At 41.0% G+C, this 20,936-nt stretch overlaps 1 protein-coding gene across 2 annotated transcripts in view; it reads right to left on the bottom strand.

Moving 5' to 3' along the window:
* The window catches only part of CACNA2D2 (calcium voltage-gated channel auxiliary subunit alpha2delta 2), a 677,428-nt gene that overhangs the window by 57,399 nt on the left and 599,093 nt on the right, over window positions 1–20,936 (bottom strand). For both annotated transcript variants that reach the window (XM_081936759.1, XM_081936758.1), the window contains exons 15-21: window positions 18,067–18,156; window positions 17,676–17,759; window positions 7,908–7,982; window positions 7,479–7,553; window positions 3,480–3,551; window positions 2,064–2,135; window positions 1,396–1,457 (exon numbers count right to left, since the gene is read on the bottom strand). In XM_081936759.1, coding sequence (XP_081792885.1) covers window positions 1,396–1,457; window positions 2,064–2,135; window positions 3,480–3,551; window positions 7,479–7,553; window positions 7,908–7,982; window positions 17,676–17,759; window positions 18,067–18,156 — 530 coding nt within the window. The remainder of the gene's footprint in view (window positions 1–1,395; window positions 1,458–2,063; window positions 2,136–3,479; window positions 3,552–7,478; window positions 7,554–7,907; window positions 7,983–17,675; window positions 17,760–18,066; window positions 18,157–20,936) is intronic.

Genomic DNA, 20,936 nt, shown 5'->3' on the forward strand with positions numbered 1-20,936 from the left:
AACTGGATTAGAAACAACTGGGTATTTGTTGAGATATGTAGTGATAAATTGGTTTCCCTAGAAAATTTCAGAGGCATATGCATAGTTGCAATAAACAACAATGCACTAGATGGCAGCCTCACTTAACAGCTTCTGGTTGCACACTTCAAACATGATATAATCTTGATATCGTAATAGGTAGCTCCCTCTTATTACATTACAGTGGAAAGATGTATACATTGGAAGGGTGTTGTGCTTTAAAAAAAATCAATGGATAGTTCTTCCAAGATTCTATTTCTACCCTGCAAGACCTAAGGGCATGGATAATAATATAAATGAATAGACCCACAAAGACCATCTGGCACTATATATTTCAGCACCAGCCATTTGTAGAATCAACCAGCGGTGGCTGTGCTGACATAGCATTAAGGAAGAGAGGCTTTTTATTTCCACAATGATAGCTGGATGATATCATAATCTCTAGAGCAAGAAGTGTCACAAAATGTCAAGGAGTCAGCTCTCCTCTCCTCCTAAGCCCTTACTCAATAACTACCAATGACCACACTTATTACAGTTTAATGCTGACTAGTTGTTGCACCAGAATTGCTCCTCGTGTGCTGTGTTCGACCCACTTTTCAAAGGGATGGTGTCAAAACTCTCTAACAGACTTTGCTATTGAATTCTATAGATTGGTCAAAAATATAGAATTTCAAAATAACTTAAAAGATCAAGCCATTATGTTATAATGACTTTGGCTAATATTGGCTGTCAATCTTAGTAAAGTTGCTTTCAAGTTGGAACTGACTTCTGATGCCTTATATCAGGGGTGTCAAACTAATATCATCATGGCATCATCACATGTCATATTGGGACTTTCCCCCCCTTCACTACACCGGGTGTGGGTGTGACAAGCACGTGATGCCTCTGGCCTATGGGTCAGGAGATTGACAGCCATGACTTATATGGACACCCCTGTGCAGTTTTGTTTAGAAAAATATAGTTTGCACCATTGTTTTCTTCTCGGATTTTTAGCTTAAATACTGGTTTCCTAAGGGGATCTCCTCCCAAGTACTCACCAGAACCAGCCCTGCTTAGTTTCCCAAACTAAGGAAGACTGGTTGAATGCTGGTACCTGCTAAAAGGTTATCTGTTCAAATCAAAACATTATGGCCAATCAGTACACCTTTGACATATTAGATAAAATTCTGAAGAACACAGGAGAGAGAGAGATAGGGAGAGACAGAGAGACACAGAGAGAAAGACAGAGACAGACAGAGAGGGAATGCATTTCTGGTGTCTTTTCTCAATCAGCAGAGAATTGCATTATCTTCTAAAGAAATCTGTTAGGAGTATTTTTCCTAAGTATTCTTTTAATCATCACTTATGGAGAAGTGTTTTTCCTGGCTACTTACTTACCTGTAGTTTGTGCTTTTGATAGGTGCCCAAGTGTAGATTCTATGAACTTTATCAACATACCTCTGTAGAGTCAAAAGGAATGAGTGACTAAATATTGCTCATTGCATTTATGAAAACCATTAGCTAATTTCAAAGTTTTTTGGCCACATTTCATTCTTCATCAAAAAAATGGTGAACAAACCAATGTATATCACAATTAACATTAAAGAAATGGTGAAGCATATCTTCCAGTTAATACAACCAATCCCAACTACTAACCTAGTTCTTGTATTCTAATATATTGAAAATTTCCACAAAGTCTTTTGAGCTGGTCCTACTTATAATGCATGTTAATGTTAAGACTGCCAAAATCCAAAAAGACTCTGGGAAGTTTACAATATGTCTAATACATATTAAAAAACTGATGGCTGTACAGACTAAAACAGCACTCCCAACATTCATAAAGGACTCAATAGGGTCTCCACAAATATCTTAACACCAGGTGTGGGAACATAGCAGGTCTTAAGAGACTTGGCCAAATGGAATAATGATTTAATTCCATGCAAGGCATTGTCATGTGATTTCATGACATATTTTTCATACCCTACTTCCCTACTCCTCCTATGTTCCAATAAAGAACCACTCTTTTTGAAATCTGGCAGCTCAGACTCAAAGTCCAACATATTTACCTCATCAAGGGATTTTATCAGAGTCTTAATATATTGTTGATCTTTATTTCCATCTATCATGCTTCGGCGAATCTAAAGACGGGAGAACAGAAAATGCTGTCAAGTTGGGTGGGGATACATATCAGCGGTAGCACTTACAAGTCACCCTTCTTCTGTTCAAGTCCCAAGATTCTCTTAACAGGATAGGATCTGCATTTGTGCCTGATTCAGACTATGGTATAAATGCACATACGCATCCATACCAGAGGTAGATTCCTACGCATTCGGTCCGGTTCAGCCGAATAGGTAGTAACTCTGACGGACCTGTGACAATACCGGTTCTGTGATCAGCAGCACCATCTTGATTTTCTGTTCTGCACATACACAGAACAATCGTCTTTGAAAAAATGTAATTTTTATTCCTTTTATTCCTTTTTTAATATTGTGTGCATTTTTTTTTACTACCGGACGAATAGTAATGGTGGCCGGAATCCACCCCTGATCCATATGCAATTTACTTACAGAAATATAAGAAATAATTATGCAAGTACAGGTAGTCTTTGACTTATGACCACAATTGACCCCCTAAATTTCTGTTGCTAAGGGAAACATTTCTTAAGTGAATTTTGCCCCATTTTACAACCTTTCTTGGCCATGGTTTTAACAACCATGTTAAATGGTTCACTGTAGTTGTTAAGCTACTGGTTGTTAAGTGAATCTGGTTTTCCCATTGACTTCACTTGTCAGAAGGTTGAATAAGCTGATCATATGACTCTGGGACACTGAAACCGTCATAAATATGAGTCAGTGGCCAGGTGTATTAATTTTGATCGTGTGACCATGGGGATGCTGCAACAGTTGCAAGGGGGGGGAAATGGTCATAAGTCACTCCTTTTAGCGCTGTAACTTTGAATGTTCACAAAATGAACTGTTGTTAGTCGAGGACTATCTGTGTGCATGAAGAAATTATTCCAAGTTGCCATCACCATACTAAAAAATTCTGACAGGGTAGCACTAAGTTTGCCAAAGGGGAAAAAAAAAATCTGATGTCCAGATTTGTAAAAGTAAGCATTGTAGAATCTTACTATTTTGCATTGAGAAAAGATTGTTACAATGCCATAAGAATCTTTTTTTGTGTGTGTTTTTTAAAAGTAACTTTATTATAGTTTTTGGAGCACTTGCATTTTTGTTTTTTGGGTTGTTGTAGTCTACTTTGATACAAAGACTATATAAATGTTAAAACAAATTATATATATATATATATATATATATATAATTGTAATTATATATATATATATATATATATATATATATATATATATATATATATATATATATATATATATATATATAATTATATATATATATATATATATAATTACTGTCTGTATGAATTTGCCTCAGATAAAGCAGAGCTGATCTAGCGTTATCACTTACCCTTTCTTTGTTCTCATCCTCTAGTTCAGCATCAAGGAAATCCAGGGTTACAGCTTCTTGAAAATTGATGATCTGAAAGAATAATGCCAAAGTAGTGGGTGGTGTGAATGAGATGAGAATTCAAGATTATCATCCTGTTCATTTTATGCATGTCAAAACAATCCTTGTTCTATGCCTTGACAGAGTATTTTTTTGCCTTCGAGTCAGTGTTTGTTTATTTATTACATTTATATGCCACCCATCTCATTATCCAAAGTTGACTCCTAGAGACTGCCAAAACAAGTCCTTGCAGTTTTTTTTTACAAGTGGATTGCCATTGCCTCCTGCCTAGGGCTGAGAGAGTTACTGGCCCAAGATCACCCAGCTAATTTCATGCCTAAGGCAGAGCTAGTGTATACATAGTATAAATGCTGTTATAAATTATAAGTTCAGTAATGAGACATGTTGACAGTTTGTAACTGAAACATTTTCTACAAAATGCAAATGTATTATGTTGGGAGTAAATAGAACTTTTCCATATACACACAAGAATCACAATGTTAGATGTAGGGGGAGCTATAACTGGAAAGAATGCTTTAATTGTAAAATTAATTATTTTTCTGCAAGACACTTCAGATCCAGAGACAAGACAAGGTATCCTTACTTTAAAACAATATATCGACAATATAGGTAAGATGAAGGAACCAATCTGATTCTTTCGCGGGCACGAAAAAAATGCATGAATTGTGTGAGAACATTATATTGTACTTTTATTGATTTATAAAAAGTATATGATAAAGTGAATAGATTGATTTATAGAATCTTATATACAAATTATAATTGAAAGTTGTAGAGTGTGCTAGAAGTGGCATGTGGTGGAAGTAAAATGCTCTAGAACAGGGGGCGGCAAACTTAAACACCCAGAGAGCCATTTGGACCTGTTTCCCGCAGAAAAGAAAACACTGGGAGCCATAAAGGTCCTAACCGGAAGCCCCCTGTTCAATTCTGGAGCTGACCGGAAGTTCAGTTCCCTCATCTAGAAAGCCCTATCAATTGTGGAGAAAACTGGAAAACCCTCCCATTGCCATAGAATCTTCTCCTGGCATACTGTGCTTCTCTCCCCCCGCCCCACCGGAAGCTCCTCTCAAAATTGTGGCGCCAACTGATGACGGAGCCGCAGCAGAGGGAGGAAAGAGCCACACACGGCTCCAGAGCTGCAGTTTGCTGACCCCTGCCTTAGAATAAATGAAAATGGTTCATCAGTGAGCAGAGATAACAAAAAAAAAAAACATTGTCAAAAAGAATTAAAGATGTTAACACAGCACTTAATACCAAAATGACAAAGAAAAAACTGCTTTTATTGCTTTGAAAGTTCCAAACCAAGTTTTGGTATACCAAACATTCTGATTCTAATCTGATTTCTAAGTAAGAAAAATGCAAAAATGAAACAGGACTTCAGCAGTGGAAATTAAGGTAGAGTTCTGCCAAATTACCAGGACAAAGTTTTACTAGTCACTTTTCAATCTTTACTCCATCAAGTGTAAGTCTGAATGCCACTGGATCAATTAATTAATTAATGAAGAAAATAAGAGTTTGTCATTGTTATTTGGGAGCACTCAAAACTAGTTAAATTCTCAAGTGTCCAGAAAGATATATTCTACTCATATGCCAAAATAATGTCTTCTATCTAGAGTTGAAAGAACAAGGCATTTCTATTAAAAGTTGTTTGGATTTAAAACACACACACACACACACACACACACACACACACCATAAGGAAGTGGATTATTTCTTGGGTGATTTTACTGTGCTGAGTAATTTGAACTGTTATTGATCAGAGTCACAGTGAAGTGGCTAAATAAATTGTTATGGTTTCTGTCCATCTCTGCCACATCTGCCTATTAATAAGGCTGATGAACCGAGCTGGAGATTTCTGCCAATGAAATGTATCTCATTCTGATCAATGCCATTTTTCAATTCCTTAATTTCTAGCTGCCCTTTCAATGACAGATTTATCTGACTAGTATTTGAGCTAGAAGCCTGTTCTTTTTACTCCCTTCTGATGAATGCAGAACATCTCCTGAGATAAATTAGCCCAAGGCTTTAATCTACTCCTCTCTTTTTTGGTTAATACCCTCGAAAAAGTAATATCTCATAAAGAGGATCTAGCTAATTCTTTCCTATACTTGCTAAGAAAGAAAGAAAGAAAGAAAGAAAGAAAGAAAGAAAGAAAGAAAGAAAGAGAAATACATATATTGTATTGTCAAGATGAGCCAATAGGTGCTTTGTGACTCTCAAGAAACATATTTTCTCTTCCACTTGAAGTACATGAGCATTTTTGCCCACAGTAAATGAATCCCACCCTACAGCCAAAACAATTATTTTAATCCCAAATATCTGAATTTCACACTGCCCAACATCCTTAGTCATCATCAATGCCACTAAGTTAGAACAACCATGTTTGTAAAGACAAAGGGAATGATTAACTGGATGTCCAGTTCTGTAACTCTTGACATTTACACATGATGCTCATATTATGGAACTTGAACCGAAGATTCCATAATCAGAGATGGCTTCTATGTTTCCTAATCCAGTTAAACATCATAATTATGTTATGGCTAATTGATGAGATTATCGCCTCAAAATCCCATTTTTTAAAAAGAAGGATAAATTATAGATTTTGATATTAATGTAATTAGCTAAATCTTTGGCTGCAAACCTAATTTAAACATTGAAAATCTCTCACCAGTTATAATGCTCTTTGAAATTATAATGCATTTAATAGTTAAATCTGTTTTTGAGTAAATGACACCATATTTTGTCTTTATGCAGGGGGCTCCATGCCAAAAGCTGACTGGGCGAGGCTCCCAAGAAGGACACAGCTAAATCAAAAGAGAAAGGCGGGCCAAGGCAAACATTTTAAATACAACTATCTCCCTCTAGCCATCCCCCACCTTGAAAGTAGCTAAGCAATAAACCAAGAAAGTTGACAAACTTTAAAGTGCTGAACATGTTAAGCCGTCTAAAAGAATTTAAAATGTGAAAAGCAAAAGTTCACCACCGTTTCTTTTTTAAATTTTTGCAGCAAACTGTGCTGTCAGATTTGGTGACAAGGATGTGTGGATTTCAAGGTGGCATGAAAACCAGCCCAAGGGTGGCAAATAAACCTAATAAAAGTGTTTATTGCCCATCTCTGGTTAGAGGCAGTCTTTGCAAGTCTGTTCTACTATTGTGGACATAGGGAAAGATGAATTTTCTGGCAGAAAAGCTTCACACCTGACTAGATAAGAGAGAAAAAGTCCTGCAGGAAGTTGAAACCCAAGGATCTAGGAATGTAAAGGAATCAAAGGGGCAAAGAATGAAAAAGATAGATTGGAAGGGGTGAAGGGAGAGTTCACAAAGTCACAGCGAAAGGAAAGAACATGATGCTTAATTCATTAAAAAGTTTTGGGCCAGATAATTTATGAGTGCCACATTTCACATATCCATTATCAACATCTGTGCCGAGCTTTGATTATTAGTCAATAATAAGTTTATGCAACTATATATCCTACAGAACTGATATTCTCAGTTGCCAAGCTCACTTTCTGGCTGGCTGGTGGCATATGGTGATCGATTTGTGATCCAGAGGTGGCTAAAATGTGAGTGGTGCCCTTGTTTGTGACAGCTGTTTGCATATACTTGCAGTCTAATGGCAAATTGCCACCATTAACATTTCCACCCAACTCATTAATTCCTATCCGGGCAGTATGAGATACTTACCTCTGGACAGGCATATTCAGTATCCACATAAGAGCAAGAATATCTTTCCAGGAAAAATGAAAGAGGACAAGCTTATTGCAGTCAGTTTGGGGAAAAAATGGAAGAGCTCATAATGATAAAAAATGGAGAAAGAGCAAAAAATTGTCTTTCTAACACTGTCGATTTTGTGGTTGCTGCTAACACGACGGAGTAAACGAATACAATTCCCCCCCCCCAATGATTTTGAATATACATTCATAGGCACAAACGTGTCCTTACCAGAGGTCGCAGGTTTGGATGTAGCAATACATATCCATTCAAGTCAATAGCAAATACGTAGCCATTAGCCCCCAACTGGATGGAAAGACAAAAAAGAAAGGAAAATCCTCCTGAAGAGAAACAGATTACATCTCAAAAGGACAGAATGGAGTTGCATCAAAGCTCCTTTACCATGATATTCGGTGTCACCCATCTCCTGCTTGTCTAATACCCAATCCAAGCAGAGAATAAAGGTCCATCACTTTTTTTAAATTGAAGGAGAGGATTTCAGTTTGCCTCAGTGATCATCATCAAAAAGATGAAAGGTGGTTTGGGGGTGAAGTAGAGAATTGAGGGAGAACATTCCTAGGAAAACTAACATCCCTCTTCCTATCCCGCTTGCTTTTTTAAATGGCAGAGTTTGAGGAACATAACATCTTCCCTACTCACATTGTACCGTGGTGTCAGCTTCTTGATATCATTTAGAGCCACGTCAATCCCCACAACACCCAGGATGAGCTGGTTCTGAAAATACATAAACAACAATGACAATTTCATTCATCACATCATTCATTATTCTGTTATTTGAAATTGTGCAAATCGGGATGCAGACTCTATTGATTTCGACTGTTTGTGTCTAAGGCAACCCTCACCACTCTTTGAGCAGTCCTGACAGGGAATTCCAGCAGTTTTAATTCACCTGGAAGTCGCTGATTTGGAGAAAGAGGATAGAGTATACCATGCCTACTTCGTCCACAGAATTTATTGGTAGTTTGTATAGTTAGTATATAACTATCAGCTCATATACTTTTACATTTTACAATTGAACTGTTCAAAAACTAGAGGTAGACAGTACGTAATTATACACAAGAAACCAATGGAAAGATCAACATGTTTTCACAAGATGAATTTTGCTCTAGTATTTGGGAGAAGATGTGTGAATTTCCTGAAGGGGGCTGGATGCAAGATGAGCTGTGAGCTATGAGCTGTGAAAGAATAAGTTTCCAAAACCTCTTCTTATAGCAAGAGAAAGTGTAAAATATCACAATAGGAGTGTCCGTCGGTTTTAATGCTGAATAGAGAGTTAGAGGACACAGAGTACCAAAATGAAACCTGGGATATATCAACCATATCTGCACCACCATGAATGAGTTTGTCACATTTGTTCTAAGGAGTCATGGTGGTGCAGTGGTTAGAATGCAGTATTGCAGGTTAACTCTGCCCACAGCCAGGAGTTCAATCCTGACCAGCTCAAGGTTGACTCAGCCTTCCATCCTTCCAAGGTTGATAAAATGAGGGGCCAGATTTTGGAGGGCAATATGCTGACTCGGTAAACTACTTAGAGAGGGCTGTAAAGCACTATGAAATGGTATATAAGTCTAACTGCTATTGCTATTGATGCCTGAACTTGTCTGGCTTGGCAGTCCATCTTAAAATAAGGGGATATCTTTTTTTAGAGAAGTCCAAGTGCTAAGGGTTCTGGTGCACCTCTTCCAAGTTTACATCTATGCTCCAGTACAAATCTGAACTGTATGTTCTTTTCAATTGTAGGAACATTATGTCATGGTATTTTACTGTCTGCATAAGCATTTCTAGGTACATTAATTTAAATATGTCACCTGAATCTAGGTCATAACTTTTCTGTATATTAGTTATTAGTGGCATCCCAGAATTCTCTGGAGTCGCATTTTTCTTCTAATATTCCAGCAATTCTGAAAACTGGACATAAACAACATCCAGTGAAAGGAAATCAGAAGAGAAGAATATTAGGGCTAGTAGCAACACTCCCTTCCCCCAAACCTCTCCAAAGGGAGGATGTACTATATTTTTGGACAGCTTCAACTACCTACAGAAACAAGGAAATTTATTGCCTTTTGTGCTGTGGTTAAACTGAAGAAGTGGTGTACTTTGGCTTGACAGCAACTCTGTGGTTTACATCTTTTCCATTCCATTTAGGATAATATAGGGTGGCTGTTACGGCTAAATTCCCACAACTATTGTTGCTCTGGACGAAATCTCTCTTGGACTATGTGTAAATGGGCTTACTTTTCCAACAATACTAGTGAAGATCCTGGTCTCAAAGTAATTGATTATGGAATTATCAACTGTTGATTGGGACATTTCCTTTGTTATTATGTATGTTGGTTATTTGAAATTACTGATACAATACTAAACTAAAATATTAAAATTAAAAGTTCTATTTTGTGTATGATGTGAAGAAGGTGATAGATCCTTTTAAAAATAAATTTTAGTGAATATTTTTTGTGTGAAATAGAAACAATATAAATTGAAAGAAAAGAAAATGAGAAAAGCAAAAGAAAAGGGATAAGAAAATAAGGCAGAAATAAAAGAAAAGAGATAGAAAAGAAAGAGATAAGATAAAGAAATGGATTCCAATTTTACAGCATTTATAAATGCATTTATATTTTTTTCCCTCTCTTTAAGTTTTGTTGTTCTTAGTTGCGAAGTCATGTCTGACCCATTGTGACCCTATGGACAACATTCCTCCAGGCCTTCCTGCCCTCTACCATCCTCTGGAGTCCATTTAAGCTTTAAGGTTACATTGTGGAAAAAAGAGAGTGATCCGGAAAACTAGATGCCTGAAAAAGCTGGGGAAGATTGTTGCACCCCCTTCCCATATGAACGTTGATGGAAATATCTAATTGCACTTACCAATATCAATATCCTTCAGTAATATTCTATTGGAGGTTTGCAAGGCAGAGCCAGAGAAAAGTGCAGTCTGGAAGTGAGTTTCTTACTTGCACTGTCCGCTCTTTAAGCGATACAAGTTAGCCAGGCTTGGCCTGGTTTGTAGCTCAGATTCAAAAGGAATATCTGATTCTCAACATCGTGCTTCAAAAGGACTGGGCATCTTGCACTCAGGTTTTCTGAGTTATGGCATAAAACACATTAATCCTGGGAGCCATATCATAGAACTGGAGAAAGCAGTCCTTTTCCATTGACTGATGAAAATGTATAGCCGGCCTTTAGTGGGTTCTTCTAAAGAAAAGTACTTTTTCCCCCCCTTAAAAAAGACACCTGCAAGAAGCCACCGTATCAACGACTAAATGGCGCAGCATGGGATGCTCATTTCAATGGAGCTGCCATGCTGCTTTATGAGGCCATATCCAGGCTCCCTGGAGAATAAATGGCTTGGTCTTTGGCCTTACCTAGTTGGGAAACAGATCATTGCCTGCTTAAAAGCAAGCTGACATAGAATGCCATGGCAGATCTATTGCTGCTAATAAATCTAAACAACTAGGGATGTAGGAGCATAAGGCAGATGAGACAGATTGCTGTAGACATGCTGTGAATCTACCCACTGGGGAGAAAAAGAAATGTGTGATCTACTTAGTGGCACTTGTTTGCCTTGCAATATAAGATGATAGAATATATAGCCACTGCATTTGTTGATGCTGCATTAATAAAATTAGCGATAATATTATTTGTCATTATCACATGCTCCTTTGGGCTCCCCATGAGAGGCCACAGAGCCAGGTTTTGACTCCTTTTGGGAAGACTAGGAGAGGAGGGGGTCATCTCATTTGTGTGTGTGGGGGAGGGATATTCCACAGGGTGGAGGCAACAGCAGAGAAAGTTCTCTTCCTTGACCTGCAAATTGGAGTTCTTTAACTGGCATTATAATGGGACAAAAATGGTTCCGTAGGTAGCCTGGCCCTATGCCATGTAGGGTTTTATAGGTCATAACCAACACCTTTAACTGAAGTCAGAAGCAAACTGGGACTGAAACATGGCAAACATGGGTTGACTACTATTTGCTAATTCAGCACATCACACCCAGTGCCACTACAGGGAGAAGCCCCTGGAGCTTCTCATGTGTCCCTGGCTAAGGTCCCACTTTGACTGGCTACACCCAAACTATTCTGCTGCATTGCCTCCAGACTCCACAAGCAACATTCGGAACTTTAGTGTAGGGGATTCAGTTTACCCACACAACTACGCCGGGGGAACTCTGTGGATTCCTGCCACAGTGATAGGCAGATCTCGCTCTAATCTTGTAGAGCTCAAGACGGTCATAATTGGAGACGGCACATTGACCAACTCCGTGACTGCCTCTCCAACTCCACTCTTAGACAACCAGAGGTAACTCCTGCAGGAGTTAGCCAAAGCCCTACCCAAATGGAGCAAGAACTCACTCCGTCCATAGGCAGCTCAAGCCTGAGGGTACCGGGGAACTTATCTGGTTGTGTTGCAGGCCCGCAGTGAGCTCCAAGCGAACTGGCTCTAGAAGATCCAGCCGCTGCCTGTGAAAGGTTCCAGGAGCTTCCACCAAGCGGAGCTGCAGAGCAAACAGGTCCGTCCGACCTGTCCAAAGAACACCCTCCGACTGAACTGTGCAGGTCAGGCAGAGTTACCAAGATGCCCGCCTACCTGCGTGACTACATAACCAGTCGGATTACTCCATCTAAGAGGGGAGGGGTGTTAGATACTAGCGTCAGCTATAATGGTTTCCACCAAGGTCCTCTCTTCCGGCAGGAACAGAGGTTTAATCTCATTGGTAGAAGGGTCTGACAGCTCCCTATAAAAGGGCTGCTGTCAGACCCAACCTTCACCGGATTGTACATAGTTGCTACTGAGTTAACAAAGAGCTGTTGTTACCATTAGCCTGTGTGTGCCTTTCCATTACCCGGTCTAACAGCTTGTATTCCAAAACTCATGTTATCAAATGTATGAAATAATCCAGATATTTGTCAAAATAGGTTTGGTGTGAAAGGATAATTCAGTTTACCAGCAATGTAAATGAATGAAATGGGAGAGTTTTTTCTTACTTGGTTGTAATAATATTCCTTCATGTTTGCCATTCTAGACAGATTTAACATCATTTATATGTTTACATGCTTTTACATTCCCTCCTCATACCTTCCCCTAAACTGTGATTATAAATGTTTAGGGCAATTTCTTGGTGTATTATTTTTGCTTGTTGTATTTTTTTCTTTGTTTCATGTACTGTGGCACCAATTCATATACCATATGTAAGAGAATGTTCTCCATTACTTGCTGACATATGATATAGCTTCAAAATGATATTATGGGATATTACTGAGTATGTTTTAAAAAAGAAACACTGCTCTGTCATACAAAAATGTTTGGGAATCTAACTGTATTCTTTTTAGTGTATGAATATTGGAAAGGAACATGGTTGGTTGGTTGGTGGCTTACTATAAGTACTCTAAGTGGAGTCCTAGGAACATTGGCAGCGTCTCTATCCCAGTCTTCTCCAATCTGGTGTCCTCCATGTGTGGTGAACTATGACTCCCAGAATTCTCAAGTTATATCTGGTAAGCACCCCATTGGGAAAGGCTGCAGTATCTATTTAGTATCTTATTCTTGGTCTGTCCATCCATTCATCTCACAGAATACATCAACAAGATCTGATAACAATTTAAAAGCAATTTCAGGAAAAGTTAATTTTCAGTTGAGGATGCTACTTGGCTGAAAATCAAGGAATAAATCAAGGAATACTGTGGGTTCTCTGTGGAGCAGTTGTACAAAGCAAAGGGGTGAAGGTATAACTATTAAGTATCAGTAATAACTGACAGACAACCAGTAACAGTAACTGATTTATTCAACTTAGTAACTGAACTGAACTGAAAGCCGGTTGACAGCTATTTATATTCTCCAGCTGTCAAGCCGGTAGCCAATAGGGGCTTGATGCTCGTGCCGCCCTGGAACCTGTTTAAAACGACCAATCCTGGGCGCGCGTGGACAGGCCTCCTCTAGCGCCACCTGCTGGTGGACGCTCCGAGAATACAACACTCCTTCCCCCTTGTCCGCGCATGCGTAATCCTGGAACCTGGTTGGCCTTCTGCGCACGCGCTGCGATCTTCTTAGCTGTGGAGTGACTGCCGCCGTAGAGGGAGGATTGCTTCGAGGAAGTGTCCATGAAGGGCCAAACCGTGGAACTCCTCCCAACTCACCAGGTAGATAGCTTGCCGGTATCGGATCATTGATTTGGCCGCCGGAGCTAGTTGTTCGCTCAGATCTGTGCTGATGGGCGGCGTCAACAGGTCTTTGTGAACTTGGAATAACATTTGGAACATTTGAGTTGTTTGACGCTGCACCGGTGTCTCTTCGCCTCAGCTGATCTATGTGCCTCCTCCACACTCTTCCATCTCCAAGGAGGACCCTATAGGAACAGGGCCCCGTTAGCTCCGATACAACACCAGGCACCCATTTAGGATCCCCTGCAAAGTTTTTAGCGAACACTCTTTCCCCTACCATGAAAACCCTGGGGGGGGGAGAGGATGGGTAGGAAGGGGTAGCGTAAAAGGGATGTAATCTGTCTAACGTCGTACGTAGTTTCCTTCCCATTAACAACTCGGAAGGGGCTTTGCCAGTTATTGGGCAAGGGGTGGTGTGCTGGCATCTTAAGAATGTGGCTACTCGTTGCTGCATTGGCAAATGAGCCATGCGTGCCAGTGATTCCTTGGCCGTGCGCACCGCGCGCTCTGCCATTCCATTAGCCGCCGGGTGGAAGGGAGCCACGGGAGCGTGGCGAATGCCTTGGCGTTGGAGAAATGTCTGAAATTCTTGTGAAGTAAATTGGGGCCCGTTATCCGACACTATGATGTCAGGTAACCCATGTGTTGTGAATAAGTTGTGTAAGATTTTTATAGTGGCTGCAGACGTAGTGGAATGCATAGGGAACATTTCTACCCATTTTGACCACGCGTCAATTACCAAGAAGAAGGTGGTTCCCTCTATTGGTCCTAAAAAATCCACGTGGAGTCTGCTCCACGGCGATCTGGGTTGTTCCCATTCTCTGGATGGGGCTGCTGGTGGTGCGGGGCGGACCTGCTGGCATTGGGGGCATTCCTGTACCCACGCTGCAATGTCCGCATCCATGGAGGGCCACCATATGTAACTGCGCCCCAGGCACTTCATACGGACAATGCCAGGGTGGCCCTCATGGAGACGAGATAGCAGTGCCTGGCGCAATTTGCTTGGGATTACTATTCTGTGTCCCCAGAGGAGGCAGCCTTGGAGAGATGACAGTTCCGTTCGGCGGCGGTAGAATGGCAGTAGTGGCTGGTCTATATCAGAATTAGGCCATCCACTGCGGACGAAATGAATTATTTTTGAGATGATGGGGTCTGCTTTGGAATGTATTGCTATGTCTGATGCAGACAGTGGAAGTTGCAATTCATCTAAAAGGCAGATTGTTTCTGTAGGAGCTGGGTCCAATACCGGAATCGGTAAAGGGCAGCGGCTCAAAGCATCTGCATTGCCCATTGTTATGCCTGGCTTATGGATCAGCGTGTAGTTATAGGCTGATAAGAATTCCGCCCAACGGGACATGCGGGGAGATAAAATTTCTGGAGTGGGGCGGTCGCCAGCTAAAATGCCTAGAAGTGGTTTGTGGTCCGTTAGGAGGGTAAATGGCCGCCCATACAGGTAATGGTGGAAACGTTTTACTCCCGCAATGGCGGCCAGCGCCTCCTTGTCCAGCTGGCTATAATTACGCTCAGGCTTGGACAAGGTGCGGGAGTAGAACGCTATGGGGGCCTCTGAGCCGTCAGGATATACATGGCTCAGCACTGCGCTAACTCCAAATGGAGAGGCGTCGCAAGCTAGCTGCAGGGGCCACTTCTCGTCGTATTGCGCTAGTACTGGTGGAGCTGTCAAAGCCTTTTTGACAGCCGCGAGCGCCTGCGCCTCGCGGCTGGTCCAGAGCCATGGTGCTGAAGTGTCTAAAAGTCGGTGGAGGGGCTCTGCTAACGACGCTTTGTGTGGAATGAACGACGAATAAAAATTGAGGAGGCCTAGGAAAGCCTGCAACTCAACCTTATTGGTTGGGGTTGGTGCGGAAAGGATTGCCTCCACTTTCTTTGGTGATGGGTGGATTCCATCTTTATTTATTAGGAATCCCAGGAATTCTACGGCAGGGACTCCCAATTTACACTTTGATGCCTTAAGATGGAGGCCTGCAGCCCGGAATTTTTGGAGGACCGCACGTAGGGATTTTATTAACGTGGGGGCGTCTTTGGCTGCGATGAGCACATCATCGAAATAGGGTGTGACCCCAGGAATGCCATGGAGCAACCGCTCCATCAATCCCTGGAATATTCCTGGGGCCACACTGACGCCGAATTGCAGCCTACGACATTTAAAAGCCCCGCGGTGGGTGACTATTGTCTGTGCCAGTGCTGTGGCTTCATCAACAGGTAGCTGTTGATAGGCCTGGGCTAGATCCAATTTTGCGAATATCTTACCTCGTCCTAATGTGTGTAGTACGTGCTGGACTACCGGTACTGGGTGGGGATGTGCTTGGAGGGCTTTATTAATTGTTGTTTTAAAATCTGCGCATATTCTTACAGAACCGTCAGATTTTAGGGGAACAACAATTGGAGTTTCCCAAGGGGAAAAATCAACTGGTTGTAGAACTCCTTGTTCCAGGAGTTTGTCAATTTCCGCGTCTACTTTCGCCTTTAAGGCGAATGGTAGACGTCTGGCCTTAAGCCTGATGGGAGCTATTGAAGGGTCGAGGTTTAAAGATATTGGGGAGCCCTTGTAGCAGCCTAATGATGGTGAAAAAACATCTTTGAATTCCGCAATTAGTGAGGTGAAATTGTTAGTAGGTAAGGAAGAGTATTGCGTTGCATGGATGCCAGTTATTGACAAACCCAGAGCACTGAACCAATCGAGCCCCAATAAAGAGGCCAGGGGATCCTGTACCACTAATAATGGTAGGTGGCCTGTGAAGGAGCCATAAGTAACTAGTAGCTTAGCGCAGCCTAGGAGCTTGATGGAGTTTCCCTGGTAGTCTTTCAGGCGGCAGTTTGCAGGGCTGAGTTGCTTTACTTTGTAGTGGGGTAGAATAGATGATAATGTTTGCCAAGAAATAATTGAGCGAGCTGAGCCTGTATCTAGCTCCATAGAGCAAGGCCGGCCTTCGAGGAAGATAGTCAGGTGCATCTTACCGCGACCTCCTGCAGATGCGGATGCTGAGTCGACAACCCATTCGGGGTTGTATTCTTGTATGTCTCCCAGAGATAGAGAATTTAGGCGGCGATTTGGTGGGGCAGGTGCAGAAAAACGGTAGGCAGCATTTTGATTTTGTGGCCGGTTGTCAGGAGCGGATGAGCGGCATATTGCTGCTAAGTGTCCTTTTTTCCCGCATTTCCGGCAAATAGCTGCCCTAAATCGGCAGGTTGAGCGTGCGTGCTTGCCGCCGCAGCTCATGCAGGCGCGACTGTCTCTAAAATTTAATGATTGCAGACGATCTATTGCTAAGTCAATTTCTGATTGTATAGAGGAGGCTAGTTGTTGATGATTTACTTGAGGCGATGGAAACTGTTGTCCTGTTGGCAACGGCTGTGGCAACCGTCTACGGTCAGGGGTTGACTGTTCGGCCATCTCCGCTGCGCGAGCCTCATCAACGGCAATTTTCAAAGTGAGGTCTGACCGGGATAGAATTCGGCGATGTAATTTAACGTCTTTCAGACCATAAATAAATTGTTCCAACAGGGCTTCGTCCAAATCAGCAAATTCACAAGGAATAGCAGCCGCACGGAGCGCAGCCACGTAGTGGCTTATGGATTGCCCCTCTCCTTGAATGCAGTGGCGAAAAACTTGTCGCCTTGCAAAACGTGAAGGTGCCGGTTCATAATGTGTTTTTAATTTTGCCATTAATGTTTCCCAAGGCACCGTGTGTACAGGGGTGGGAGCTGAGAGAGCTCTGGCAGTTGCGAACATTTCTGGTCCACAGTAGTTTAAAAATATGCCTCTTTTCCTCTCCAGGGAAAGGCTTGTTAAGTCGTGTGCCAGGAGGAAACATTCAAACCTTTCCACAAACGCCTCCCAGGTTTCTGCCTCCACACGAAATGGGGCGAACATCGATGAAGTTGTCATTGTAACTTGTTTTGCTGGGTTGGATCCGCCCGTCCTCGTCGCCAGTATTAAGTATCAGTAATAACTGACAGACAACCAGTAACAGTAACTGATTTATTCAACTTAGTAACTGAACTGAACTGAAAGCCGGTTGACAGCTATTTATATTCTCCAGCTGTCAAGCCGGTAGCCAATAGGGGCTTGATGCTCGTGCCGCCCTGGAACCTGTTTAAAACGACCAATCCTGGGCGCGCGTGGACAGGCCTCCTCTAGCGCCACCTGCTGGTGGACGCTCCGAGAATACAACAATAACAGCAACCACTCAATGTGATTTTGGTAGCAGATTCTTGCAAAATAGGAACATACCTTCCATTCACCGCTCCCGCGAGACTGGCCATCATCAGTGAGGTTAAATACAGGCAGAGTGCCTGTTACCACTAAACCCAGGCCCTAAAAAAGTAACAGCAATAAGAAAAGTAAAATATGGCATTATCTGTAAGACCCTAATTGGCCAATTCAGAATTATAATAGCATTTCTAATTCATAATATTGAAGAGTGGAGCAGTTAGACTTTGATTGGGAAGAAAAGGGGGAAAAGAAAACATCTCAAGATTAACACTTTTGGGAATCTGAAGGGATATGGAACCAAAACGTATTTATCTAATTTGAACTATATTGCAATGTATGAATCACACAAGCAAATGAAAGTGGGGGGAAAAAACCTGGTTGCAATATTTCATAAAGCTGTTCTCCTTACTAAAGCGTCCTGATAAACATTGGTCCACTGAACTTGCTTTGCTTTATTTCCGGCCAAGACCATGGGCCTTCCTAGGACATTGAGATATTCCTGCAGGAAACAGAAGGAGACTAAAACTAACAACACGTAACATGCACTCATCCAGAAACATGAAATATAGCAATATGTGCATATCATAGCATCATTTGTACAGCAAGCTCACACCAGCGTATCTTTGAGGATTTATTCATTTGACAATTTTTAGCAGCTTTCAGATTGAGAAACAGCCGATTTCTCAATTGCCCAAAGCTATTTTTCTTCCAGCTGAAGCAATCCAGATGTGCTGAACTACAACTTGAATATACTTTTATCAGCTGGAAAATATAATTATTGCAGTCCATCAGACACTGGAGACACATGCGGAAGAAGACTGCCTAAGCAACCTTTTTTGTCAAAATATTTATTCAGTTCTATCTTTAATTCGTGGCGCAATTTAATCTAGTTATCACTAAGTTTGGAAGCCTGGTTTGTTTCAGCTCATCACCATCACAGTCTATAAACTGGCAGCTTCGTATGTTTCTATGGCATTAGGTCCAAACCAAGTTGTACCTGCACTGAAACTGCTTGGACTTCACCAAAAAACTAGTGTCAATTATATAAGGTGTGCCTCTAAGTTTTATCATTGTGATTTATATGGATTATGCTTTTTGTCTTAGGTTTAAAAAATGTAGCTACAGGGTGTTCCATTAAAAGTATGTCAGAACTAATGACATAGTATTTACTCACTATGATTACCTTTAAACCAAATTTGAAAAATTAATTTTAGAAGCTGAACCTCATTTAAGGTAGTACCAGAGTATTTTAAATTGTGATATGATATAGTTTTATTATTGTCCAACTGCTGCAGGCTGGCATTGCTGGGGAGAACACAGGTACACATTTGAAAAACAAACAAAAAGATAGATAAAATATCTCAAGCCACATAGTAGGAGAATAAGCATTCATATGAAAAACCTGTTTGAAAAGTATGCTATCAAAAACTATTTTTTTTCCATAAAAGGGGAAAAATCAGACCATTGATCTCTGTGGAGAAAATATATATAATGAGTTTTTCTATTGAATATAAAAGCTGGGGAGAGATATGCAATATAGAATTATTAATACCAGCAAAACTTTAAAAATGCAATATAAGTAGTGCTATATATAGATGAGGTTGAACCTCATTAATTCATCTATTTACAATTAAGAGGCTGTGATGAAATATGTCTTTGATAAATATGCTAAGATTATTCCCAAATCTTGGAACAAAATACTCAGAATGATCTCAGATATAATAAGCTCACAGATGTATTGAATTCTATATTTCTACTACTACACATTTTTTTTTTTTTTACAAAATAATGACCAACACTTTGCGAAAAACATTTTTTTTCCCAGTTGTAAGCCATTCTTTGGGAAGTAGTTTCATGTTTGGAGGCACGTGATAATTTATGATAACCTGAATTTGGATGAGTCACTCCATGGGGAAAAATTCGTGATTTTATTGCATCAGTTATGGGCAAGAAATAAAATGATCATTTCAATGGTAAAGATGAACTTGCTCACTTTTGCATAATTCCTGACGTACAGAAGGAGGTGGACGGGAGAGAAAAAGCATTCCCTTGCCTTGCGTCAGATACCCTTCTTAAAATACTGCAGCTTGCGAAACCTCAACAGATAAGGTAAAGACAGTGTCTCCCAGCACAGTCACACGGAGGTAAAGGTCACAGCCCAACTGCTCTTTCCCTTCAACCCTATAGCTTGTAAATCCCTCGTCCACTCCTGCAACTTCCTTCTCTCTGCTCCCTCACAACCTTCCCACCTTTCCCTCCATTGTACATTCCACCTATAGAGGGAAAATCAGAGCTTTGTGCATAATCTTCATGCTCTCCTGAGATAATTACTCCTCTTTTGAATGGCAAACACTGTAGTACGAACTCTGTGGGTACACAGAACCTTGTGCATCAGCTATGATGATACAGGGCTCCAGAATTGTCACCCTGCTTTGCATTCATCATGCTTCTGTATCAAATTGGCAAGGCTGTTTGGAAACATGTATTTGGAAGGAACTCTTGAACAACTGTTAATTAATTGTCTCACCTATGTATACAGAGGCATGCTGCCATTCATAGTACCATCAACAGCCTTTATGGAAAAACCTTAAGAGGAAGAGCTAGAACATGGAGAAAAGATTGTTTTCATTTCATTTTAAAACTGTTTTTAAATTCCCAGCAGAAGTTGAGTTGCATCCAGTTACATCCATGCTACAATAAATTGACCAGATGAACTGTACTTTGGTGGAGTGGGGCCTTGACGATTTTGCAGCCAATCCTGATTGTGAAAGCTCTGATAATGTAAGCACCAAACAAAATGATAGACAAGAGGGAACACTGCTTGGGTGCATTTTTATACCTGACTGCCCAAGGTACTCTCTAGCCGACCAATGATTTTGAAATCCATGACTATAGGTTGGTGTGAATCTATTTTGTATATATTAAAAATGGGTGCCTTCAAGTCAGCATTTGATTCCTGTCAAGTACCTGAACTAGTCCTTGAATTTTTCTTTGCAAGTGTTTCAGAAATGCTTTGCCATTTTCTCCAGTGACTGACTGACTCAGATAACCCAGCTGGCTTCCTGCTTAGAGCAGGACTAGAATCCATGGTCACCTAGGTTCCTAGCCTACTGCCTTAATCACTGTTGGAAGAAATGTCCATTTGGGTTCAGTTCCAAGTAGGGGAAAAAGACACTGGAAACATGGAGACTGCTTGGAAAGATGGTTTTTAATGGTTTGAAATCCTGGGGGGAAAAGGGAAGAGATGCTGAGGGTGCCCTGGTTTTATGCCCTCTCTGG

This window comes from Natrix helvetica, assembly GCF_964273705.1.
Source record: "Natrix helvetica genome assembly, chromosome: 1".
NCBI classification, from domain to species: domain Eukaryota; kingdom Metazoa; phylum Chordata; class Lepidosauria; order Squamata; family Natricidae; genus Natrix; species Natrix helvetica.